The sequence below is a fragment of the Cinclus cinclus genome, chromosome 8 (genome assembly GCF_963662255.1).
Source record: "Cinclus cinclus chromosome 8, bCinCin1.1, whole genome shotgun sequence".
Lineage (NCBI taxonomy): Eukaryota > Metazoa > Chordata > Aves > Passeriformes > Cinclidae > Cinclus > Cinclus cinclus.
Window position 1 is genome coordinate 7,190,296 of NC_085053.1, and position 25,282 is coordinate 7,215,577.

The following is a 25,282-nucleotide window of genomic DNA, read 5'->3' on the forward strand; positions in this document are numbered from 1 at the left end:
ATGTGTTGGGTGAAGCTGAAGCCCCACAAGTTATTTTTCCCTTAGAACCTCAGAAAAGGGTGCTGCAGCAATGTTGGGCTGGGGCTGGAGCAGCTGGGAGACCTATGCAGGTCCCACGCTGGGATCACCTGAGCAGCAGGGCGAACACACAGAGCTGCTCATGAGCACTGAGTTGTGCAGATCACAGAATCAGGCTGGAAAAGACCTCTGAGGTCATCAAGTCCAATCTATGACTCATTACCACCTTGTCATGGCATTAAGTACCGCGTCCAGTCTTTCCTTAACCACCTCCAGGGACTGTGACTCCATCGTCTCTCTGGGCAGCTCATTCCAATGTCTAATCACCCTTTCTGTGAAGAAATTCCTCCTGATGTCCGTCAGCCTACGACTAGGTCTCCTTGTCCTGTCGCTGGTTGCCTGGGAGAAAATTCTGACCTGGTTACACCCTCCTTTCAGGGAGTTATAGGGCGTGATAAGGTCACCCTTCAGCCTCCTCATCTGCAGGCTAAACCTCCTGTCACGGTCCCTCGGTCCTGGGGATGCCGGAGTGTCCCTGCTGCACCGCTGTGCGTGTGAGTGCCCATAGAGCGGATGCGCGCCCATCTCGGCGTGTGTGCAAGGGCGTGTGCCCCTCTCCAGGCCGCGGGGATGGGTGTGTGCCCGTGGCGTGCGCACACGAGTGCACACGCACACACGCGTGTGTAGGACCCGCGGGGGGCGCGCCCCGGGCCGTGCTGCCGAGGGGCGGCCCCGGCCCGGCTCCCGCAGCCGCGGCGCCGCCCCCGCTCCCGCCCGGCCCCGCTCCATCCCTCCGCCCTCCTCCCTCCCTCCCGCAGCCGCACCGAGCCACGGACCGCGGCGGGGCCGGGCAGGGCCGCACCATGACTGAGACCACCAAGACCCACGTTATCCTGCTGGCCTGCGGCAGCTTCAACCCCATCACCAAGGGGCACATCCAGATGTTCGGTCGGTGTCCGCGGCGGCGGGGCGGGCCGGGGGGAGGCTGGGAGGGCCTGGGGCTGCAGCCCGGGGTGCGGCGGGGGCGTCGCGGGGCTCGGGGCGCGCTGGGGGCGCAGCTCCGCTCCCGGCGAGCGCGGCGGGGCCGGGCGCTGTCCGCGGCCGGTGGTGCTGAAAGCGCCGCGGGCGGGGACCACCAGCGACTCCCGAACCTGTTCCCCATCCCTGGCAGCTGTCCCCAGTCCTTTGGGGCTGTCCCCCTCGGATGGCCGGCTTCCACGCTCTGCACTCAGATTGTCACAACCCCGCAGCCCCCCGGGTCGGTCCTGGCGCTGTTTGTCCGCTGCTATTCGTCCTCGGGTCTGCCAGACTGCAGCCGCTGCAGCACTTCCATTTCCTCTGACCAGGGAGGAGATGGAACCAAGCAGCCACAGCCAGGTACAAAAGCCAACAAAAACACAGGCACTTAATGGAGATATTGGAGTACTCAACCATTAGATTGATACTAGGTCGAAGGAACGGGAAACGTTCATGCGAGATGATGGATATTTGGATATTACCGAGCGTCCCTGTGATGATACAGATGATGGGGGTGCTAGAATCACTGCCACAGCCTGTTTAGACAAGACAAGAGGGAGAGAAGGAGGGAGATAGAAAGGGCAGTCTCCATCAAAGGCAGTCTGACACGCCATAAATACTGTTGGGGTAAAGCTCAAAATGCCTGGAAATTCCTATGCAAACTGTGGCTCACTTGGCTGGGAGGAGTGCTGTGAGGGTGAAGTGTTCACTGCAGACCACCTTGGAGTGCAAAGACAGGATTCATCCTTTATGTCCGATAGGAGATTTAAGGCTGGGAAGCAGGTACTGAAGGTCTTGTGCTACTGGTGGAGAAGTATCCCTGGGGTTTCTAAAAGCTGTATATAAGTCTCTTAATATATAAACTATATAAAAATAATTTAAATCAGCTTGAGGTATTTCTGCATCAGACCTTATTTTTGTAGAACATAATTAGTTGCACATCAGGTTAGAAAATGATGGCTTTCTAGATGCAAAGGATCACATTGTTATTCCATTTCTTAAGTGCCAGAAAAATGTAGGCCTGTACACCAATATGCTTGAAATTAAAAAAAAAAAATCCTACTCTCTAAACAAAAAGAAATTGCCAACAAGGATCAAGAGGAACTATTTTAAAATAAAAACAATTTAAAAATTAAATTATAGGGACTTGGTTGATGGAAGCAGCCACTGATGAAAAAGGATTTCTATAATTCATATTTTCTTATTTTGATTAAGTAACACTAAAGCTATCCATGTGGCCCTTATTCAGTGGACTAACAACAAGTAAACAAAATACATTTTAGAAAATAAGGATCAGTAAGATATTAGTATGCAGTGCATGTAAGATTTTATTTTTGCTCAGTACTCTTCAGTATCTTTATCAAAGATGTGAAAGAAAAAATATAATCCCTGATGGTAAAAAGTGGCAATAACCACAAAGTGAGCAGAAAAGCAATTCCTGCCTGGTAATGAGTCACTTGTGCTGCCTGACTCTGGTTGCTTGATAAAAAGGGCTTGTTCAACAGCAAAGTCAAAGGCAAAGTCATATGTCCAGTGAGGACAAATGCACATCAAATATAAACAAAAGGCAAATGTCTTCTGCCAAACAGCAGAGGTGTTAAGGACTGAGGGGGGATTGTGCACAACCCACTGGATGTGAACTCTGTGTGGTGCTGTAAATAAAGCAGCAAACAGGATATTTGTAGATATGAGCAGGGGAATATCAAGCAGAAGAAAGGTTGTATTATTTTCATGAACAGCATTTGCAAAATCCTTCTCTGAGGAACAGTGACAAGAATTACATTAGTTTTGGAAGTCAGGCTCTGTGGCAGGAGACTAGAGAGGCTCAGTCTAGATCCATCCTTAAATATGTTACATCTTCATCTGCTTGGGGAAGAGATATGTGATATATGATGAAAGTGGGCGACTTTGTTCAGCAGAGTAAGTACTGGTGAGATGCCAAGAGTGGGTCACGCACCACTTCAAACTACAAACCTGTCCTGTGGGTTTGAGTGAAGGTAATCAAGACATATGAGAAAGTACCTGGGTACCTGATGAATTCTCTGTCACATGAAGGCTGTACATGAATACTCAAGACATCTTTCAGGCAGCCAGGTTTTAGCTCAAATAGGGTGGCTTGATGTGGAAATTTTCTATGCATGCATCCTGTAGAGCTCTTGGAATACAATACTTGAGATACCTGATAGGGAAAAAATGAGACTTTCATGGGGAAAGGACACTGAATTTAGCTTCTAAATCCCTCATCACTTGTGTTTGAGGAACACTTCTCCCGAAGTCTAAAAGTGTAATCCTGTGAAGCCACAGGAATCTCAACCAAAATATGTGTTATTCCTCTAGCTCTGCAATATAGAGTCCAACCAAAACAGTGCTCTATCCTGTAAATTATACATTTCAAACAGCCAAATTTGGGCAAAAATATTGTCTTAATCATTCAGACAAATATTTGGGCTTTGAGAATTTAATAGGAGGATTTTTTGCTTAACAAAGAGAGAGACAATTTATCTCTGTAACATATGGCACAAATTAAGCAAAAATGAAGTACAATATTTGCTCAGGTATGTCACTGTAAACACACCATTGTATGCCAACCATATTTTTTCTCAGTGTGGATTTTACCATGTTTTATTCAGACCAAAACCCAACCTTTTCCCATAGGATTTTTGCCTGAATAGGAGATTACTTAATTATGTGGAAGTCTCTTCTAGTGGGGGAAAGATTCCCATTGAGTTATTCTTTCCATCAGTCATATGAATTTAAGACTCATTATTACTGGGATTCCAGAAAGCTGGAATTCTTCTTACAACACCAAATCTGAAACAGCATCCAACTGCTGAACCTTGTGAGGAGCTGAACTTACTGCAACAGAGCTCCCTGCTTCATCTACCACTTAAAATTCTGGATCACTGGGGCTCTCCAAACGAGGTTGAATCATGTCCATGTACACAAAATGAATATCGTACATATAAATTAGTACTTTGACTAAGATATACAACATATAACAAAAAAGTAGGTGACATACAGTCATGTACAGCCATCCCTACCAAGAGGTTGAGACAAACACCCACATAGTCCTGAAAACACTCTGAGTTATTTGTGATATCAGCTGCAATTTAAGAGCTGTTCTGAATCACAAATTTCAGTTTTATTTTCTAGCTTTATGTGGCTATGAGAAAGTTGGGGATGTTACTGTAATGGGGAGGAAAGATGGAAGGACAGAGAGGGCAAAGGTTGTTCCCAAAGCTTGACACAAACACTGGTGCCCTTTAACCCAAAATGAAACTCCTTTTATAGCCTAAGGATGTATGGAGAAGAAAAAGCAGAGCCCAAGCAAAAAGTCTTAATAATTGAAGAAAAAGCAGATTCAGAACAAAGCCACATAAAAAAACCCCACCACTGCTCCATGCAGGGAGCCCACCTGCTCACCTCAGCCAACACATACCAAATGCCAAGCATTTCACTTTCATTTCTTGCTGCCACTCAGAGGAGCACTCAGCATGAGCTGTGCTTAACCCTCCTGCCCTGCAGCCAGCTCAGGAGGGGAACCTCTGAGACATCCTTGCACTGGCTTTGGATCTCAGCACAAAGCTCTGGGACACACTGAATGGCACGGACACCCAGAATTGGGATCTGCTGCTTAAAGTGCATCTTCTTCATCTTGGCCTCCTCACAGTTTGCCTCCTCCTTCCTTCCCATGCAAGCAATGCCACTCAAAGGACAAAAGCCAAGGCACCAACGTGAGAAGCAAAATCCATGCAGCTCTACTAACACACCAAAGCCCATGCTGGCGCTCTGCCAGACAATGAGGTTGCGCTCATTTTGACAATTAAATCACTTCCCCATGAGGCTCCAGCTCAGGGAGCCCTAATACAACTGCATCCAGATCTTGAAAACCAAAAGGAAGCTGTGTAGAGCAAGGCAAAAAACAAGTTTTTCAATAAAAAAAGAATAGTTTGTTTTGAAGATGGTCTTGGGTAAAATACTGGGACTAAAGGCATCACCAGACAAGGTCAGAGGCTCCAGATTCTCGGTCATGGTGTTGGAGTTGGAGACATGAGAGACTCCATGGCTCCAAGACTCCAGCATGGAGACATGAGCTGGAGACAGAGCCAAAAAATAGCTGGATTGGAAGGAAGGTGCTGAGAGTAGTTTCTCTATAGGTTCTGCATTGGAAAGGGCTTGTAGTGTCCTGTAGATATGTGAGAACTGGAGGATTGTTTTGATTATTTCTTCAGACTGAAATGAGGGTTTTGGTGGGGTGAAATGGTATCTGGTTGATCCATGTGCTATGTTTTGATACTGATTTATTTTCCTATTTACTTTTATTCATTTTTCTTCAATTGTAGAAGAAAAAGTCCTTCTGGAATTGCCCACACCCCCTCCTTTGGCATTTTAGACATTTTTTTCTTGTCTTTTTAAGGTTCTGAAATTCTTCACAATCCATTCCTTTCATGTGCAAACTTCTAGCTTCATTCACGAAGCCTTGCTCATCCACCAACAGTTTTAGTTCTGCCCAGCTCTACAAACAGCTTCATCTCCTGAGTTTGGATGACCCCTCAATTCCCCTTTCTACCTCTGCTTATCAGCCTGCAAGTAGCAGAGCTTCACTGGAGCCTCCCTGCTTTTGCAGAGGAAGATTTCAGCCTTTCTTCCTCCCTTCTGGATGCACAGTGCCCACAGAGGCCAGCAATGTGGAGTATGGGGTCCATGGAGATGTTCAGAGCTGGTCTCAGAGGCAGCAGGTTGGGTACCCCCCCAAGAGAAAAAAAAAAGGACATTATCTGACTCAGCCACAGGTACTTGGCTTTTTCTGCAGCTAGTTTCTGGGTATTATGAAGCACTTGATGGCAAATAGATTATTCTAATCAAATCTGTATCATCTGCCTGTATCCAGACTGCCTCATCTCCTGTATGTGGATTTGTGGGGTGATGGGTTGCTCCAGGTCAGCTTCTTTGGGAGGAAGAGATTTGTGAGATGTCATTCAGATGTGGCCCTGTGGTAGGGCTTTTTTGGTACCTCAGATATTTTAAGCCTGTTTGACCATGGGCTTTCCCTACCTACCTCATTTCAAACAGTGCCAAGGACCTGGACTTGCATAGAAAAACACTGCCTGTAAATAGCCTGAATTCTGAAAATCAGCAAATCCCCACTATTCTTCCCTTTTTGTCCAATTAAATTTTCCTTAGGCCCTACATGCACCTGTTACTGAAGAGAGTTAATATCCCAAAAAACAGCTGGGTAAAAACCATTTCTGGTGGAAAACAATGAAAGAGGCCTCTGCTATCAAACATATAACCCTCTTGCTTGGTTCTTCAGAAAACTCGAGCAATTAAAAATCTCAGCAGGCTGCTCTTTGGTCATCCACTGCAATCCTTGTAGAGGAGCAGCACTGAGGGCTACTGCATCCCATAGCAAGGGATTTGAGATGAAAGGATGGAGTTCCCTAAGTAAAGAGGGATGAAAAGGCAGGAACTGAAGCTTTTGTTAATGATATATTGTTTTAATATCCTGAATTTTAAGAATCACTTTTTCATATTTGATTGAGATGACTGAACTGCAGAGCAGTTTGATGAGGGCGTCGCTGCCTGGGACAGAACTGGGAGAAATGCCTGATCGGCACTGACAGCTTCACCCTTTCCCCTTTGCTTAAATAGGAGTACTTCGGCAAATGTCCAGAAGCACAATTCGTACCCCCTCCGTCTGACAAAAGCTTGTCAGGAGCTTGAGAGAGACTTTGCTCCTGCTGTCTGCAACATGAGTAAGAAGTGCGGGCCCCTTGTGAGGCTGCCTCCTGGTTCCATTGCATCCGCGGCTGAAACCTGAATGCGTGATTAGCTGGAGAGATAGATCGATGGAGCGGGAGGTGCAATGGGGCTTTGGGAGGACGTGACGGGCAGGGAAACTGGCTCCGCACGGCACCCGAGCTCAGCAGCATCGGCAGAGCTCACTGGGAATGGGAATCACTTGACCGGGGCAGAGCCAGGACAGATCTCACCTAAAACACCCGGGGTGATGTATCAGACACGGGGAGCTGCGGCATCCCTGCTCATCCCTCTGTAACACAGCGGGGGAGCTTCCATTGACATCCAGGACGCCGAAATCCCAGCAAACAAGGGGTCTAGCAAAGCAAGCTGTGCCTAGCGCCAGGCGCCCCTGGCTCAGCGTGACAGCGACACCCGCCAGCCCAGCCCTGGTGCCGCGGTGGCTGGGTCACCAACACACCTCCATGGCCAGCACCTGCCCCAAACACACCGAAACTGCACATACTCGGGTGCTGTGCTGCGAGGACAAAGCAGCACCGGCAGGACTGCAGCACCCATGGCTCTTCTGGGTTATATATCAGTTGATGTCACATTCCCATCACTGCAGCCCGCACAGACTCGTTTTTCACAGCCTTTGTCATCAGCTTCCTGCATCTTAAGCATCTTCTCTTCATGACACAGAGTGAGGAGTTTTCCTGAGCACAAGACTAAACTACATCAATAACTATTCAGGGATTCCTTTAAAATATTTATAAGCTCTTAAATATTTAAAAGTATTTATTACAGTCTCTGAGACATCACATTGGCTCTACGATAATGCCACCTCCCAAAATGTGCCACACACCTTCTTTTACTTCCACCTACTATAAACAAACCTGGCACTGAGAAATCCAGTCCTACAAACTCATTCAGTAAGGAAACAGGGGCTCTGCATCTATTTAAAAACCATTTGAACTTACTATGATGCTCTCACCTCCTGCACTGTCTTCTCTGATGCTTTTTAACATCAGCCTGTGCAATGCCAAGGGTATCAATTAGCTGCATGCTAAACACTAGCAGTCTACATCTCTCATGTAACCTTGGGCAGCTCATTTAACTGCTTGGGTGGTGCAATGGGGACAGCCACATCCTTCTGCTGCCAGGCTGCTGTGGTACCACAGTGATGGGGGCCAGGGCTAGGAGTGGGTCAGGACTGTGCTCAGATCTTCGTGCATCTGAGTGGCAACTAGCCCAAAATAGGCATCCTCAGCTCTGCACACTTTGGCTTCCAAATCCCTTCTGACAGCAATGCAAGAGGTCCTCTGAGCCAAGAAGTCCATCTGTGTTGGAGTCTAGTACAAGTACCTCCAACCTTAACCCTAACCCAACCCTTAACCCTAACCCCAACCTTAACCTCAGCCTCCACCTGGGACGAGGGAGCCCAGAGCAGCTCTGGGAAGACTCAACAACCTCTGAAGACTGAAAAATCAGCATAAGATAGACACAAAGCCAGGGCACCTCCGGATTTTGGCATGAGCATGGCCTCTGGTATTTATAACCCCTCAATCCGTGACACCACCAATTCCCAGCCAAGCAGGGATAGATTCTCAGGATGCCCTGTGTGGAGAAAGTCAATAGTGCCCATCACAACCCTGAAAATGAACCAGGGCCAAGGCACAAGCTCTCATTCCACTGAAACACCACTGTTGCTGGAAAAGGCAACCTGACTCAGAAACACTTCTTTTTTCTCCCTCTTCTCAGCACCAACTGGTTGTCATCAACTGGTAAGCCTCAGCCACTGGATCTATTTCAGCAGAAATTTACTAAATCAATATTTGGGAACAGAAAAGCCTAGATTCCTCAGAAATACGCATCTCAAAAGCCACTGTAGGGCTTGCCCCAGGAAATACTAAGTGGGATAAGTCTGTTTCAGGGCTGGAACAGGAAGCACAGGCAGAGGAGGTGCCCATGGGATGGGTGGAGAACCCAATTCTGAACCAGGCAACGTAGCAGAGGGGAACAAAGCGACACGGACCCCCTTGTGCATCCGCAGGCGATCGCTCTATTGCAGAATCCGCCCCCGGCCGTACCTCTCACCTCCACCGGCCATAACCGAACCGAGCCGAGCCCGAACAGAACTTCACACAAGGAGGGAACCCATTGGCTGGCTCAGCTGCCGTGCTGCTGTCCACGCGTCCTTCCAGCCAATCAGCTTCCTGCGCACACGCTGTCCACGCGTCCTTCCAGCTAATCACAATCTCGCTCCCAGCTGTCTGTAGCGGGCTCTCTCCTCACTCGCCGCCGCCTCTCTTACCTTCGGTGGCTCCGGCCGTCCGGCCTGCGGCTACGCCGTTCCCACAGGGCCTGCTGGTGGACATAAACCCGAACCACTTTAACAATTATAACCCCGTATCCCATAGGGCAAGGAAGAACTTTCACAGCCCCTGCTACACAAAGGATTTTATTTTCACTGACAATCCAACAGCCCGTAATTGAGCGCAAGCCTTCCCTGAGGAGATGACGTTTCTCTCTGGTTCACTGGCAAGGGAACCACAGAAAATCCACTTTTCCAGGACGACCTGGGTTGAGGATGTTTAAACACGTAACTGTGGTTCTGGAACCTTTGCTTTGTGCGAAGACATGGCTGGTGTTTCTTTTTGTGGAAAAGGGTCTTGGGAATGGGTCTGCAAAGCGATAGGTTTGGCTGATACACAGCTGCCGTAAGGGGAATGTGACATCCCGCTGGTGTCACCTGGAGCCTGAAATCCTACCGTGGCTCTGTCACCCCATGCCCTCCCCAGCTTCCTCCCAGCCTTTCTGCCTCTCTGTGGCTGGGCTGTTTTCTGCCTGCACAGTCCTGGTTCAGCCAGCCAGATCCCAGACAAGGTCAGCATTTTCAAATACTTTACCAGCCGTGGGTCAGACACACTGGGGTCAGCTCCATGTGGAGGCAGCCCAGGACCAGAAAAGAAGTGCTGGGCAAAAGCTTCTCATCTCTGCTACCTGGGGAATTGAGAACCATAAATCCTCTGCTCCCGGTAGGATTGTGATCTTGCCCTGTGTCAGCTGAAGGAGCGGCACAACGCATGCCAGGACGTAAAAAACACTGCCTTTGATGTGTTACAACAGCTTGGAAATGAAAACAAACAGAGTGCTTCCACAGGGAAATTAGGGCACTGGAAAACAAGTGTGGAAATCTGTTGGGGTTTTATTTCCCTTTCATTTTTTTTAAAGGCACTATGTGACACCAATTTCCCTGACTGAGATGAGGACTGGGACTTCTCCAGGGATGTACATTAAGGTGCCTGTTCTATTTTGGATGTTCTATCCACATTTTGACGAAAGTGACATATAAAACCATGTCAGAATAGTGAAAATCTTGCCTTTTGCTTCTACCCTTTTGCTGTGTGACTCTATCCATGGCCCCAGGATAACAAAAATCACTTCAAAGCAGAGCACTTGGGACTATCTGGAATAGCTTCCCATTTGCTTGCCAAACAGTTTATTTTTGCTCCTGATATTTAGACTCATCGAAGTTGATATACAACCACAAAATGCCAGCTCTGTGCCAGATTCACACCATAAATTCATGTTGCTTTACTGTGGGCAGCATGTTACATCACCTTACTCCACCTGGAGAGTCATTAGCCTCAAAAATCCCAGAGGAGAGACAGATTTCAGCCAAAGTAGCTCTGACTGTTTTCTCAAGGCCCAGCCACAGCGATGTTAACTCCTCTAGTTTGTGCTTAAATAGACCCTGGCATTCAGAGGGGCATTTTACACTGAGCACTGGCAAATCCACATTTTGGCACATTTCTTCCTAAAAACAAGGAAAACACTACACTGGAAAAGGAAAACTCTTTCCTCTCAACCACGATACACCATGGACAGCTCTTGCTGATTTGTGGGGTGACAGCTAATGCACCGGACAGGGAAAAGTATGTGACCTTTCACTTTCCACTTCAATATCACACATACAGAAAATCATCTTACCTAAAGATGATAAAGAATCCTTCTCCAAGGGCTTCAAAGGAAATTGTTTCAGTGCTGTCCTGCAGAAGACAGCTCAACAAAAACCTTCTTTAGGTGAAGGCCTCTTCTTCATCCATTTTTAGAATCACAGAATGGTTTGGAAGAGACCTTAAAGATCATCTTGTTACAACACCCTGCCATGGACAGGGACACCATTCCCTAGACCAGGTTGCTCCAAGCCCCATCCAGCTATCAGGTAAGAGTTGCTTTTACCTCATTAGATGCTTTCTCTTACCTCTTTACCCAAGACTTTTAAGATAACCAGCTAGTAGCCCTGGGTGATGAACACCTCGTGGAGATATTTAACATGTCCACCCACTCAGCTGCTCACACCTCAGGTGAGGTCCAGCATGGTGTTGAGAACGTTCCCGCTCTCCCTACGATAGCAGAGTGGAGATGTCCAAGCAATAAGTTACATTGCTTCTCTGTAGAAGTGGAGAAAGTGGCAGCACTATGCTGATCACCCATCTGACAGAAAAGTAGGTCAAGTTCCTGCCTGGAGGAGCTGGTGGCACTTCAACTCAAGAAGCAGCTCCCTGTACTTGTCCTCATGTTGCTCACCTGATGGCCATTGCCTGCTCCCTCTCACTCTGTTGCAGCAGGATTAGCAGTTAGAGGAGGGAAAAGCATCTTGGCCTGGGTTGTTTTGCCATGCTTTTCGTCAGATGCTCCTTCTCAAGCTCTAGGACCTGACAGCTCTTCTTCCTGGACTCCTGTGTATCTTCGCAGACACACTGACCCTTGCAGTACTTCACTTTTAATAAAAAAGGAGAAAATAAGATGTCTTCACTTTCAATTTCAATTATATCAAAAAGGTTGTCCCTCTACAGCTTCACAGAGGAAACTCAGATTCCTTGGGACCAGCCACGTCGCCTGCTCAGGCCCCATCTAGCTGGGGCTCCAGGAAGTGCTCTGCTGTTTCTAGGTCAGCTTACTGTGACTCAGTCTCCTACTTCTATTATTTTTGGTTAGCTAGTTAGTTTGTTTCAAACATCTAGTTTCACCTTTCTGCTTGAAGCCAGGAGTGGAGGACAGATGGTGATCGCATGAGTCTCATTAGTCATCACTTGTGTGGCTCTGAGTTGGATGCTGGTGGGGACCTGGGTGGGCTGGCAGGGTCAGTTCCTGCAGCATCACCTCTCAGGGCCTTTACAGCCTCTGCTTCCACCACAAATCTTGAGGCATTTGGTGGCCAGTGCTTTTTTTGTGCTTACGAAAAGCTGATGAAACTAATGTGCAGCAGCACCTGAAGCCCTTCCTGTGTTTGTTATTTCCACTGTGCCTAGGTACAGCTATGGACTAATGGGGTGGAGGAAAGTGAAACAGAGCAATTAGCTCAGCGATTAAAACCATTAAGCATTAGGGGGCTTAAGAGGATTTTTCTACCAACTAGAAGTCTCCTGAGAATCTGACTGAAATTGTCTAAGAGGCACTGAACATGAGGTAGGACAGGCTATTTGGGTCAGTGGGACAGTAGGATCTCGCCAGGCTTGCCTTGGGAAGGGTCAACCCCAAAGTGAATAATCAGTCTCCTGCTTCTTTGCAAAGGAGGGACCTCTCTTGAAGAGCAGCCAGGGCTTACTCTAGTAGAAATGTCTCTTCTGGGAGCCCAGGGAAGGGAGATGCCAATAGTTTCCCCAGCTCTAACCAAGATCTGATTGTGGGTAAAGACACTGGTTAGGACCCAGAACAAGGCTCTGGTGTAAGCAGGAGAGCTGGGCTCTGGGAAAAGGACACCTCTGATGACATCCCTGATTTGGCATTCAGAGGGCTTAAAAAAAAAATCAATATATATCCATATCTCTATCCATACACATCATTCAATTAGACTGAGAGTAACTGCTGGCTCCTTTCCCACACTGAGCTCTGGAAGCACCATTTAGGTCCTGAAAGTGCTGCTAGCTTAAGAATAAAACAAAGTGTGCTGGCATATCTGGGTCACTCTCTCCTGCAGAAGAAGGGATTTTAGACAGTGGCAAAGTGCCTCCCCTGCCTTGGCATCTCATGGCCATGTCCCACCTCCTGTCCAAGGATGTTAGAGGCCAAATTGCTCAAAATAAAAATGAGAAACTTGGGAAATGGTTTTACCTTCTCGATCACCTGTGGCTGTGCAACTTCTCTGTCCCAACTCCCAGGACCATGCAATGAAGGCTATGCAAAGCTTTCTTGCCTCCCTCTTGTGTGTTTTCAGAGAGCTGGCCCACTGTGAGCGAGCTGCAGCTTCAGTCCCCTATGGGGAGAAGGGCATAAATCAGAGCTCCCTGTGGCCTTACTCTGTGAGAAAAAAAAAATAGCAGAAAGGAAGTCTTAGGGGTGCAGATGAACCAGGTACAAGAGCAAAGCAAATGCAATTTGAAATTACTCCTTGAAAAATTGAACATGAGGAATATTTGGTTTCATTAACATCATTTAGTTGATGGAGCAGTGCCAGAGGAGCCCAAACATTGTGATTAAATATGCTCAGTGAGAACCTCCAAAAAGAAACATCTCTTATAAGGACTGATTTCCTAATGGGGAAGTGGAATGCTATTTTTTGATTCAAACTGGACAAAACCATCACTTTTCAGTTTTGTAGCCCTGGAGCATATCCTCTGATTAGTCTTTCCCTACCAATCATCTCTCAGAAAAGCAGCAGGGATGAAAATACTTAAAGTACCTTTGCAGGGCAGGCGAGCAAGACTGGGCTGGGAAAGCAGGAAAGAGCCACCAGTTCTTGGGATGGGCCCAAGTGTCACCCCTATCCCTTCCCTCCCCAACACAGCAAGGCTATGGTCATCCAGCAGCTGCCAGGCATGGAGCCATGGCTGAAAGCTTCCCATCCCACAAGTAGGCTGCCAGGGGGCTAATGCATGTCTTGGCAGAGCCATAGGCCCGTGTTTATTTATGTCAACAACGTTTAAAAGCCATCGAGGCTGCCTGGAGCATTAAGGATGATTTACACCAGAAAAGGAATGAGCTCTTCATTTACAAGCTGACATCTTTGCATTGGTGTGGCAGGATATAAAGTGCTTGTAGAAAATGAAAATATTGGAGGGGGTTTTCTGTGGTCTGGTGTAATCTCTGGACATCACAGGTATTCAACAGGCAAGAAATGGTCTGGAAAAGGGATGGAAAGCTGTCACGGAAGGCAGAGCTCAAAGACAACAAACGGGCCAGATACCCAGCTAATTGTCAGAGAAGTGGAACTAAGATGCCAAAGACTTAGGACTTTTCAGATCAAAATCTACTTTTCCCCAGGCAAACATCTTTGCACAAGCAGGGAAGGAAGGTTGGCAGCTGCAGATGGCTGACCATAAGGAATATGGCTGAGAAGAGGAATACAAAGCTACTGCAGTGTCTTTGGCATTAGCCATGTCTACAAGGAGACCACGAACCAAATCCCCACGAGCAGCATATTTTGCATGAAAGGCATAACAAATTTTGTGAAAGAAAAAGGTCTTTTCTGAGAACATGGATCTGAGGGCTTGGAGCAAGCACTGCAAGATCAAAGCAGCCACAGCATTTGAAGCAATGACCCACGAAATTCAGCATCCTGTTTCCAGAAACCCAGAAGAATGACTGCTGCTGGGATCCACACCTCCAGCTTGTGCCAGGGGTACACACCATGGCAGGAGGCACTGCACCCTCAGCCCAGGATGGGCCATGAGCCACCAACATCCCTGAGGTCTCTTACAAGAGTTAAAGCAGCTTTGACTGGCCTTGTGCAGAGGGGAGGACTCAAGGCCTGATGAACTAACGCATCAGGACAGGCTTAGCTACGATGGCCTATTGCACTCTCCATTTAACCACTGAAGATTGTGTCAGTCTAAGGAGATTCAAACTGTAAAAAAAAAAAAGTAAGCTTTAAACACAGCAGCATTATGGTGAGGATGCATGTAGATGCTGCAAACTAACTGCAATTTTAGAATCACAAAATCATGGATCATCTAGGTTGGAAATACACTGCCAAGGCTACCACTAACCCATGTCCCCAAGTGCCACCTCTATTTGGCTTTTAAATCCCTCCAGGGGTGGGGACTCCACCACTGCCCTGGGCAGCTGTGCCAGGGCTCGACAACCATTTACATGAAGAAATTTTTCCAATATCAAGTCTAAACCCATTTCTTCTTGTCCTGTCCCTTGTTCCCTGGGAGCAGAGCCTGACTTTTATCTGCCTCTGCCCCCAGGGAATTGTGGAGAAACAGAAGGTCTCCCTTGAGCCTTCTTTTCTCCAGGTTGAATCCCCTCCCAGCTCCCTCAGCCACTCCTAGTGCTCCAGCCCCTTCCCCACCCCTGTTCCTTTGTCTGGACATACTACAGCATCTCAGTGTCTTTCTTGTGCCACCCTGAAGCCACGGTGCCCCCTGCCCCAAATCCTTTGCCACCATCCCAGCAGTAAGGGCAGCTGCTCCTGTCACCATACCAGTCCTATCAGTGACACAGCTCCTCTCCAAACACGATTTGGTGTGTTATTTAAGAAAATGCAATCTTTTTAAAGGCTTTTGTTTTCAAGTGGATAGCTGTGAAGGGCTGGCTTAGCTGACAGTTGTATGCACAAGCGAGACTGCAGAGTTTCCTGATGGACACAGCCCTGTAAGCAAACAATGTGCTCTGCCTTGAAACCAAGTGAGAACAGACCAGTTTGGGATGAGAAAGGATGCTCTGTGAGTTGTGGGCAAAACAGAACCAGCAGGCAGGTCTTCCCATTCCCTACACCATACTGCCACTTCTTAGCCCACATTTGCCCAAATACTTCCCTTGCAGGGATCTAATTGTCAATAACTGTGTTCCAGTTTCCATGCATATTTCAATTATATGTGGTGTTTCTGAGGTGGGCAACAAGCTCCTGGAAACACAGATCCCAGCTTAGAAAGCCGCCTCATTTTTACAGGTTTCTCTAAAGATCATGCATGTTAAAACCCAAATGAGCAGTTTTGGTGGCAATACAGAGCAGCAGCAGCAGAGCCAGCAGCAGAGCCCTCCCTGAGTGCTGCAAGACCATCAGCAACCCCTCAGATTCGTGCCATGGACAGTGACACCTTCCACTAGAGTAGGTTGCTCCAAGCCCTGGCCTACCCAGCCTTAGACACTTCCAAAGATCCAAAACTTCTCTGGGTATCTTGTGCCAGTGCCTGTTTTCTGCAGAAGAAATGCTTTATTAAGGCAGAAGGTGGTGGTGGATATTTGGTGTGAGCTCCTGGAAGCTGGAGCTGAGATGACATGCCAGCAGCACAGGTCACATTCCTTGAAGAAGATGGTGCCAGGCTGTTTAAATACAGACCTTGAGATATTGGTAGCCAGGAAAAACCTTTGGCCTTTGCCACCAAGAACTCAAGGCAAATTAATACTGCCAGCCACCCTTGAGAGCTTAAGGCAGAGTTTACATGCAAAGAGTTCAGCTCCTCTGAAAGATGAACTTTATAAAGGGGTCATATGAGAAAATGGACGGATCAGTGTTTTTAATCTTCTTTTGGCAAGGAAAATTAAGTCAGGGCAAATCAGGAAATAATGAAAGGATGTGTTCATTTAAAACTCAATGGCATCTTTTTGGTTAGGGAATTTCCTTTTTATTTTAATTTGCATTTTAAAATTGCATTATGATATAAAGGTAAATGCTGATCCATCAATCTTCGTTTCTCCCTTCCTGTGCAAAAAAACCAAACCCAGGCATACTGTGTTTTGCTGCATGTGCTGTCATGGGATTTTGAGGGCAGGAAGGATAATTTTGGTGCATCCAATTCAGGTGATCAAATTTTACTCCCTGCACCAAGCAAATTATTTAAGCCCACTTTTCCCTCTCTTGAAGTTGGTGTGTCCCAGGCATAAGAGCTGGGAAGGCAGTCAGAGTGAGGATTTCAGGTGAGTCTGAGAAGGAAGCTGTGTTGAGGCTGGCAGATTTCCCATAAGCTGTCACAGAGCCCTGAGGCTGCTCAATGCCCTGAAGGGGGAAAAAAGGTCCATGACAATTATATTTCCTTAATTTACTTTTAACTGACAGTAACTGACTAATATTCTGTAGCGGAAGTTTCCAAATTTGGAGGAAAAAACATTTGCCCAAGTGACTTAGAATCCTGGAGTGGTTTGGGTTGAAAGGGATCTTAAAGCTCATCCTGTTCCACCCCTTGCCATGGGAAAGGATATGTTCCACTAACCCATCAAGCTTCAAGCCCCATCCAACCTGTCCTTGGATACTTCCAGGGATGTGGCAGCCACTGCCCCACTGGGAACACCCACCCTATCACCATCCCCCAGGGCAGTGCTGATGGATGTGATGCACAGTGCCATCTTGGGATGGCTGATGGATCCCAAAATCACCACCTCGGTTTCAGAAATGCTCCTTTTATTTGCAAATCAGAAATATTTTGTAGATCTTCCACTAGAAAATATTATCTTTCTAAGGGCTCATCAATCTTATCTGCCTTTTTGCCTTTACCTTCCCTATCTTCTTTTCCCTTGATACTGTTGGGTAGATATATAGGAGACCAGGTGAATTTGGCAATTTGTCACCAGCATTCTTATCCCAGGTATTTCTTTTCAGAAATACCAGCCTGAAACTGAACATCTCTTAGCAGAGTTGGGACATGGGCAGCACATGGTGTTGACACAGGCCAAGGAGGGTGTAGCAGCTGTGCAGCTGTGGAGGAACTGACTGGCCCATGGCTGGTGGCTGCCATGGTGTTGCAGGTCTCAGTGGGTCCTGCTAAATCCCCCTCCACCCTTTTCCTTGTCCTTCCCCTTCAGAGCGAGCCCGGGATTACCTGCACAAGACCGGACGCTTCATTGTCATTGGCGGCATCGTCTCGCCCGTACACGACTCCTATGGGAAAACGGTGCGTTGTCCCATTTCCTCTTTCTGCCTCCTGTGTAAGATGGTATCTCTGAAATCAGGGCTGAGCACTGAGCAGCACTGCCTGACCTGTAGTCCCTTCATGGCCCACTTCTGCCTGGGGCAGCTCCTGACCTTGAGAAAGTGTCAGAGAGAAGGGAGAGGATGAGTCCTCTCACTATTTAGATAAAAACTGCAGTGAGACCCTAAAATGAGCCAAAGTTATAGACAGCAAAGAGAAACATTCCCAACCAAAACAGTAGTGGTGGTGATGTCTTAAGTGGGGGTTGGTGGGGTTTTTTTAGTTTTAATTATTTCAAAGCCAGTTGGGTTTTTTCTGGGGGGGGAGGGAAATCAAAATTATGCAAATTGGTGACCTTTAGGAGCACTTGTCAAATTAGGAACAGTGAGCTCACTTGTCTCCTGAAAGCTGGAGGAATTTCATCAAGAAACCACCCCCTCAGGTGGCCCTGTTGGAACACAGGTCTGGGAGTGGTAGTACTAAGCTAATCTCACCAACCAAGCATATAACCAGGGTTGAGCCGAACAGAGACTCCTCCCCTCCAGCAAACAGGAGCTTAAATAAACTTCTGTGGGCAGGAAGGAATCCTTCTGGCCTGTCTCACATGAGTGAGCTTGATGTTCTTCCCCAGAAAGGTTTGCAAGCCCAGGCTTGCCAGAGCACAAGGCTTCATAACTGTTCTTCCTTCACCTTCTTGTGCAGGGGCTAGTCTCTAGCCGGCACCGCTTGACCATGTGCCAGCTGGCCGTGCAGTCCTCCGACTGGATCAGGTGGGTGGCAGAGCTGGCACTGCCATGACACCAGCAACCCCTGCCCCTTCCTTGCACCGTGGGGGTAAAGTCCTGCATGCGAAGTGGGAGATGCCACCAGCTGGTAGAGCTCCAGGATGAATTTTCTCCCAGTCCAACACTAAAAATCAGAGACCTTCCCCTCACAGTCCAGCAGAGAACAGAGGAGGAGGGTTACACTACCCTTCAAGGGAGCCCTCAGGATTCAGGAGTCATTCAAACCCCTCACTGAGCTTCTGGTGTCTTGAGGTGATATCCGAAGTCACTTGGGTCACTCCAGCCTTGTGCTGTGGCACTTTCCTTGTCCACACATGTAGCACCAGCCTGTAGACTTTCACCATCCCAGCACTGCCATGTGGCATCTGGTGGTTGAAGTGACACTAGAAGCATCTTGGGCTGCCCTCACAAAGAGGGTTATGACACACATAGCCACATCCAAGCCAAACAAAAGCTGGTTAGTTGGGTACCAAGCATGGAAAAATGCCCAGGCACACACTGAAGTCTCCAGAGCTGTTAGGGATCACTGTGTAGAAGGGCTGGAGAAAGGACATGGTCCATGATGAGGGAGGACTGAGAGATCGATGATTGCTGCTCATGGCACTGCTGTCCAGCCCGGTGGGGAGGAGGTGGCATGGGCAGGAGGTCCAGGCACTAGCCATGAGCGACACTGTTGCCTTGCTGTGCTTCCGGCAGGGTGGACCCTTGGGAGTGCTACCAGGACACCTGGCAGACCACCTGCAGTGTGCTGGAACACCACCGTGACCTGATGAAGGTGAGGCAGCTCCTATGCCATGGGTGTACCATGGTGAGGGCATGAGGAGAGTGCAGGGGTGGGGGTGCTCTCCCACCAGCTCATGGCCATCAACAATCAAAATACATCAGAGATAAACAGTGAGAAGAAATACATCAGAGACTGACAGCGAGAAGACTTCTGGAACACAGTGAGATACTGACCTGAAAGGAGTGAGGCCTTGTCACAGCTTCTTTGAGGTCTGGGCCCTGATGGTGGAAGGAATTTGAGCCCTCCAACTGGAGCCAGCCGCCATCCTGGACCAGGAACATCAGGAGGGCAGCAGGGCTTAAAGCAGAGTCAAAGCAGGGGTGGGCATAAACCACATCAAAGAAAACCTGCTTCCTCCTCCCTGAGGGAGGGAGGGAGGGGTGGATGAGCCTCCCCATTCACCTGATGAGCCAGAACTACTGTATGAACCTGACAGAGATATTTGACAGGAAAATTCAGCATCTGGGATGTCCCCAGGGAGCACAGCCGCAGGAGGATAAGTTCCAGGCCTGAAAGCCAAGGAGAAGGGTGACTGCCCTTGGGTGACCACAGGGACAGGGGTAGAAGAGCTGCTGGTGCACCAGATATAGGAAGAAAACCAAAGATAGGAAATGGATGAAAGAGCATTGTGCAAGCTCACGGACAGCCCAGACAAGAGGCACAGGAGTAGTATTAGCCAGCCCAGCAGGACACCCAGTGCATCCAGAGACTGTGGTGTTGAAGCCAGGGAGTTGCTAGTGATACCTTCCTTCTCCTGCAGGGATGGGTGGAGGAGAAGAGGACATCTTTGCTCTTTGCTAGCCCACACAAAAAAAATGATACCACCTGTCCTGGTGGGACACGAGTCATTATCCACAGGGTCCTGATAGCCCCAGCCCCATTTGGTGAGGTCAGATGGGACTGGGGACCCTAAAGTGAGCTGGGATGTACCTGTCACAGAAGGTGACCTTGAACCAGAGATGCAGAGGCGTGTTACAGGGTCAGAAAGGTTTTGTGAGGGTGCTGGGGTAAAGACACTGTTCCAACTACATCCTTCCCTGATTGCAGAGAGTGACTGGCTGCATCCTCTCCAATGTCAACACACCCTCCATCACCCCTGTGATTGGCCAGCCCCAGAACGAGTCCTCGCAGAACATCTACCAGAACAACAACGTCTCCAGCAAGCCCACCGCAGGTAGGTGGCAGTGTGTGGGGAAGAGAGGGATGACAACTTATCCCCCACCTCCCAGCCAGGGCTGCCAAATATTAGAACAGTGCTCCATCACCTTATTTTTGGAGACAGGTGTCTCATCAGTCTTGGTGCACCAAGTCCAGGGCGGGGCAGGGGTGTGATGCAGGAGTCAGCATCCAGCACAGCAAGGGCAGAAGACAAGAACAGCTTAAATTGGCTGTGAAATCTCCTTGGACTTCAGATGAATGATGCTTAGGCAGTGAGACCAGCAAAAGGAAAGGCTACCTGGTACTAAGGGATGAACTGGCAGGAGAGATGATGTAGTGGGATTCCCTACAAGACAGAAGGATGTGGACCATAAAGGTATTAGCCAAGAAGAGGGAACATTACTTAAATACCATTAAAATGGACATCTTATGACTTTCTTCATGATTTTAGCTGTCTAGCTGGTCCCTTCAAGGTACAGTGGAGCACTCTTGGGAGTTAAGAGGTGAGAGCAGGTGTTGGGAGATGCTGGGAATAGTTGGACACCCAGGCACAGGAGCATTTTACAGAACCAGAGTGGCTGAAGTGCTTGGATGGGTTAATTGCAAAGCCTCTCTCCCATTAATTTTCCTTCTCCCCCTTTAGCAAAGATCTTGGGTAAGGTAGGAGAAAGCCTGAGCCGGATTTGCTGTGTTCGCCCGCCCATGGAGCGCTTCACCTTTGTGGGTATGTAGAGGAAAGGTCCAGCATCACCTCTAGAGATCCACTCCCCACCCTTCCTCCCAACCCCTCTTCGAGGCTGGGCACCAGCACCTCTCTTTTGCTGCTCTTTCTCAGATGAAAATGCCAACCTGGGGACAGTGATGAGATACGAGGAGATTGGTGAGTAGACAGCCCCTCTCCACATTGCTCCCACTCCTCTGGGCCAGTGCTGCATGGCTTGGGAGCGTCTGCATGACAGCTCTGGCAGATAAAGGATCATCTCACCTTGGTGCCACCTATTGGGGCTCAGGAATGCAACAGAAACAGCTCTCAGAAGGCTGAGCCTAGTCCCATTGACAGACAACTGCCTGAAATAAGGGAGTGTGCAATGGGGACACGGCTCCCAGCATTGACACAGACCTGCCATGGCACCCTGTCCTAAGAGTCCCTTCAAGTGCCATCAAACTTGGCCTCCCATGGTGGTGTCACCCCATCCCCACATTGCCTGCAGGCCTGCAGAGCCTCACATAGCAGCAGGAGAGATTTCAGCTGCCTGACCAGCTATGGTGCCCCTTGCTCTAAAGACTTTTAGAGTTTTTAGCCCCACCAGACATCACCCAGAGCTCTGCATGGGAAGCTTTCTGGTGATTTTGAGACCCTTTCACACACAGCTCGGCACTACAGCCATCCTAGCACTAGCACCATGCAGAGCCTAAAGGTTTTGGCCACCAGGCAATGCCAAACAGGGATGCATTTTTCTATGTAGCCACCTCTTCTCACCCCTCCAGGGTGGTTTTATGGCTTTTGTCTGGCAGTTGTGCAAATAAATTAATCTTTATGGGCCTGTCAGAGCAGAAAACTCCTTCCCACAGCGCCATTTTCTTGCTGAGCTGCAAAGCCAACCCTCAGAGTTGGGGGGTGGGGGGATGCCTGTTCAGTCCCCTGTACTCCCACCTCTGAGCTTCTCTCCTCTCATTTTCAGAGCTTCGTATCTTGCTGCTCTGTGGCAGTGACCTGCTGGAGTCCTTCTGCATCCCTGGCCTCTGGAATGAGGCAGATGTGAGTCACCACTGCCAGGCATCCTTCCATGCTCTTCCTCCTCCTCTGTTTCCCACAGCCAGTGCTCCTGGGAGCCTCTAGGTCCCTTGGGATGACAGGAGCTGTGCCCACCATCTCCACTGCCTCCTTCATCCCAACACTGACTATCATCTCCCCTACACATTTCCACAGGGTTTCCATGTTCCCAAGCCATGTATCCTGTTCATTGCTCGTGCAGAGGGTGTCACCTGGGGTGGCAGGGTAAACCTGTCCCAAGGCATTTCCAAAGGCTGTGCTCCCACTCCTTGTCCCTTGGAAGGAGCCAGTATCAAGTAGTTGCCAATCCCAGCAGAGTGAGTTATGCAGGTAGGAAATAAAGTATTTACAGGAGTGGTTCAGATATTAGGAATTAAACATATTTAGAGCCAAAACAACATATTTCACTGTTGGTCCTTGCTGGAAGAAGCTGTATTTTCATGGGAGAACACCAGCCCTGGAGAAGGGCTGGTCTACTGACCCACCAGCTGCTCCTGGCAGTTGGAGCCATGCTGGCTATGAGGGCTCCCCTAGCTACTCACTGAAATCAGTCAACACAAACCTACCTCCTTGAACTTCTCAGCCTTCAAAAATCAATTTCCACATCTTCAATCCTTAACCTTTTAAAGCATTTAGGCAGCAGGCATCTCCTTTGAAGGACTGGAAAAACTGAAATGAACCAAGCCTGGGAGCCCAGCACAAAGGATGAAGAAACATCAAAGCACAGGCAGAAGATGCATTCTGCAGCAGCACCTCCTCATAGGCTCCTGCTGCCTGAATTTGCTGACCCAAAGCTCTTTTGGATAAGCCTGATTTGTCTCACCTGAAATAGGTGTGAGCACTGTGAGTGGTCCCCATGCAATAGCAAATTTGACCAAACAACCTTGAAAGAACAGTCCTCCCAGATCTCTGTCAGGACCAATACATCCATCCTGCTCATGAACCCTTCCAGCAAGGCAGAGGTCACATTCACCTTGGGCAGCCTCTTCTGCTGTCACCTCCTTCTGCCACAAGTTCTCCTCAAAGCCAGACCTGGACATCTACTAATAGGATTTAACACTGTGCCTTTTATTTTATCTACTGCCGACCACATGTCTGCATAATTCCATGTTTCTGCCAAAGGCTGCTGACATAGCTTCAAAATCACTTGCCATCTCCCTCCAGTCGATGGTCCAGCTTTCATGGGGCAGGGTGGGGTTGGCAGACAGTGGCAGGTTTTGCATGGGGTGGCTATAAAACTCTCCACCCTTTGTGTTGCTCCCAGATGGAGGTGATTGTTGGGGAGTTTGGGATCGTGGTGGTGCCCCGGGATGGAGCAGACCCTGAGCGGATCATGAACCACTCCTCCATACTCCGCAAGTACAAAGTGAGTGAGTGGGTGCACGTGTGGCCAGGGAAGGCTGTGAGAGGACTTGCAGTCTTTCTTCACCCAGGGGGACGCTTTTGTCATGGAACACGAAGCATCTCAGGCTCAAGTGCTCTCAGCTGGTGGATGGGATGAGCTATGGATCCACCACACAGCAGGGTGGGGAGGCTGGAGGGGCAGATACCTGCTTCCAAGCCATCCCTTCACTCCCGCTTTCTTCTTTCCCCTGCAGAACAACATCCTGGTGGTGAAGGATGACTCAAACCACCCCATGTCAGTTGTCAGCTCCACCAAAAGCAGGTGGGTAAAGCAGGGCTACTCCCACTTACAGAGCAGGGAGCAGGGTGTCCCCAGCCAGCCTCTCCATTTTCAGGGGCACCTGACCCTCCCAAGAGGGGCCCTGACACCTTTCTCTCTCCCCACACCCCCAGATTGGCCCTGCAGCACGGGGATGGACATGTCGTGGATTACCTCTGCCAGCCCGTCATTGACTACATCCTCAAGAGCCAGCTCTACATCAACGCCTCTGGCTAAGTGCCCGAGATCTTGCAGCGAGACAGCCCTCATGTCCCGCCTACCTACAGCTCTGCATCATTCTTTTCTCTCTTTCAGTCCATGTCTCCATCTCTCTCCCCATCCCATGGCCTCCTGCCCATGTCTGCCTCTCACCCCCAGCACCAACACTCTGTTGTGCAGCCATGTCCAGGGAATGGTTTGGTCTCTTTTTCTGGGGTACTGCCCTGCCCTGCATGCATGGGGAGGGAGGAGGAGCTGGTCAGGGAGTGACATGCTCTGTGTGCTCCCAGCATGTCCCTGGGAAATGGTCCCCTCAGTCCATCTTCCCAGCATGCTTAGAGCAGGGGCTGCCTATTCTGCATCATTTTACACAACTTGAGCTCAAGAAACCTGTGTGGATTTTTTTTTTTTATTAAGTAGCTTTAGTGTGAGCCAACCAAACCCTGTTTGGCAGTGGGCAGTTGTAACACAACTAGCTCAATGCCCCATGGCAGGGGAACCTCCTCAGGCCAGCCACGAGACAGCCCAGCTGACAAAATCCTCCTCCTGCCCCTGAAAAGTCATGGAGAGGGGATTTCTAAAGGGGAGCGGAGGCCTTGGTAAGTGCTGCTGCCAAAGCATTACAGGGAGAATGTCATGTCTCACTTTGCTTTAGCTGCAAGAACTGAAGCCGCTCCCTAGGCAAGTGAAGTTGGTGTGATGTTCTACTCTTACCCAGTGTCAGAGGGGGCATCCCACAGCACCTAAAAAGAGATCTCTCATTTATGGGACCAAGAATTTGGGTAGAAGGAAGCAGGTGGTGAGCCAAACCCTCTGATGAGAATTTTCCCCAAACCTGGCTGTGTCCCTCCCAATCCTCTACCCTCCAGCTCTCCATTTCTGCTCCATCCATCTGCTCCTGCCACTCCTACTCTCCTCCTCTCCTTGAAGAGTTCATTAAATGCATGATAACCTCCCCCTCCCAAACCAGCCACGGCTACTTTGCACATTCCTTGGGACCAGCCAGGCTCCTGCTCCTGCCAGTGATATGCCCCCTGATACTGCGGATGGACCCTAGTGGAGATGCTTATGGTAAAAGCAGGACAGGTAACGTCGAGCAGTTATTGAAGTCTTGTGGAGAGGAGGGTTGCTGGAGCAGCAGGTCCTGCTGATCATCCCTAGGGCACAAGGACCCTGAACAGTTCCTGGGGAAGGTCGTGGCCATGAGGAGGTTTAGCCTTCATGTTCTCCTCTCCCTTGGGTGGCTGTAACCTTGTACCACTTTGG

At 48.9% G+C, this 25,282-nt stretch overlaps 1 protein-coding gene across 1 annotated transcript; it reads left to right on the plus strand.

Moving 5' to 3' along the window:
* The first annotated feature begins 881 nt into the window (after nt 1-881).
* NMNAT2 (nicotinamide nucleotide adenylyltransferase 2) lies at nt 882-24,034 on the plus strand. The gene is made up of 11 exons (XM_062497648.1): nt 882-966; nt 17,527-17,615; nt 18,336-18,403; nt 19,115-19,193; nt 20,250-20,376; nt 21,004-21,084; nt 21,196-21,240; nt 22,043-22,119; nt 23,399-23,500; nt 23,733-23,800; nt 23,932-24,034. The coding sequence occupies exons 1-11, from the start codon at nt 882-884 to the stop codon at nt 24,032-24,034; spliced, it is 924 nt and encodes a 307-aa protein (XP_062353632.1).
* Nucleotides 24,035-25,282: the final 1,248 nt, after the last annotated feature.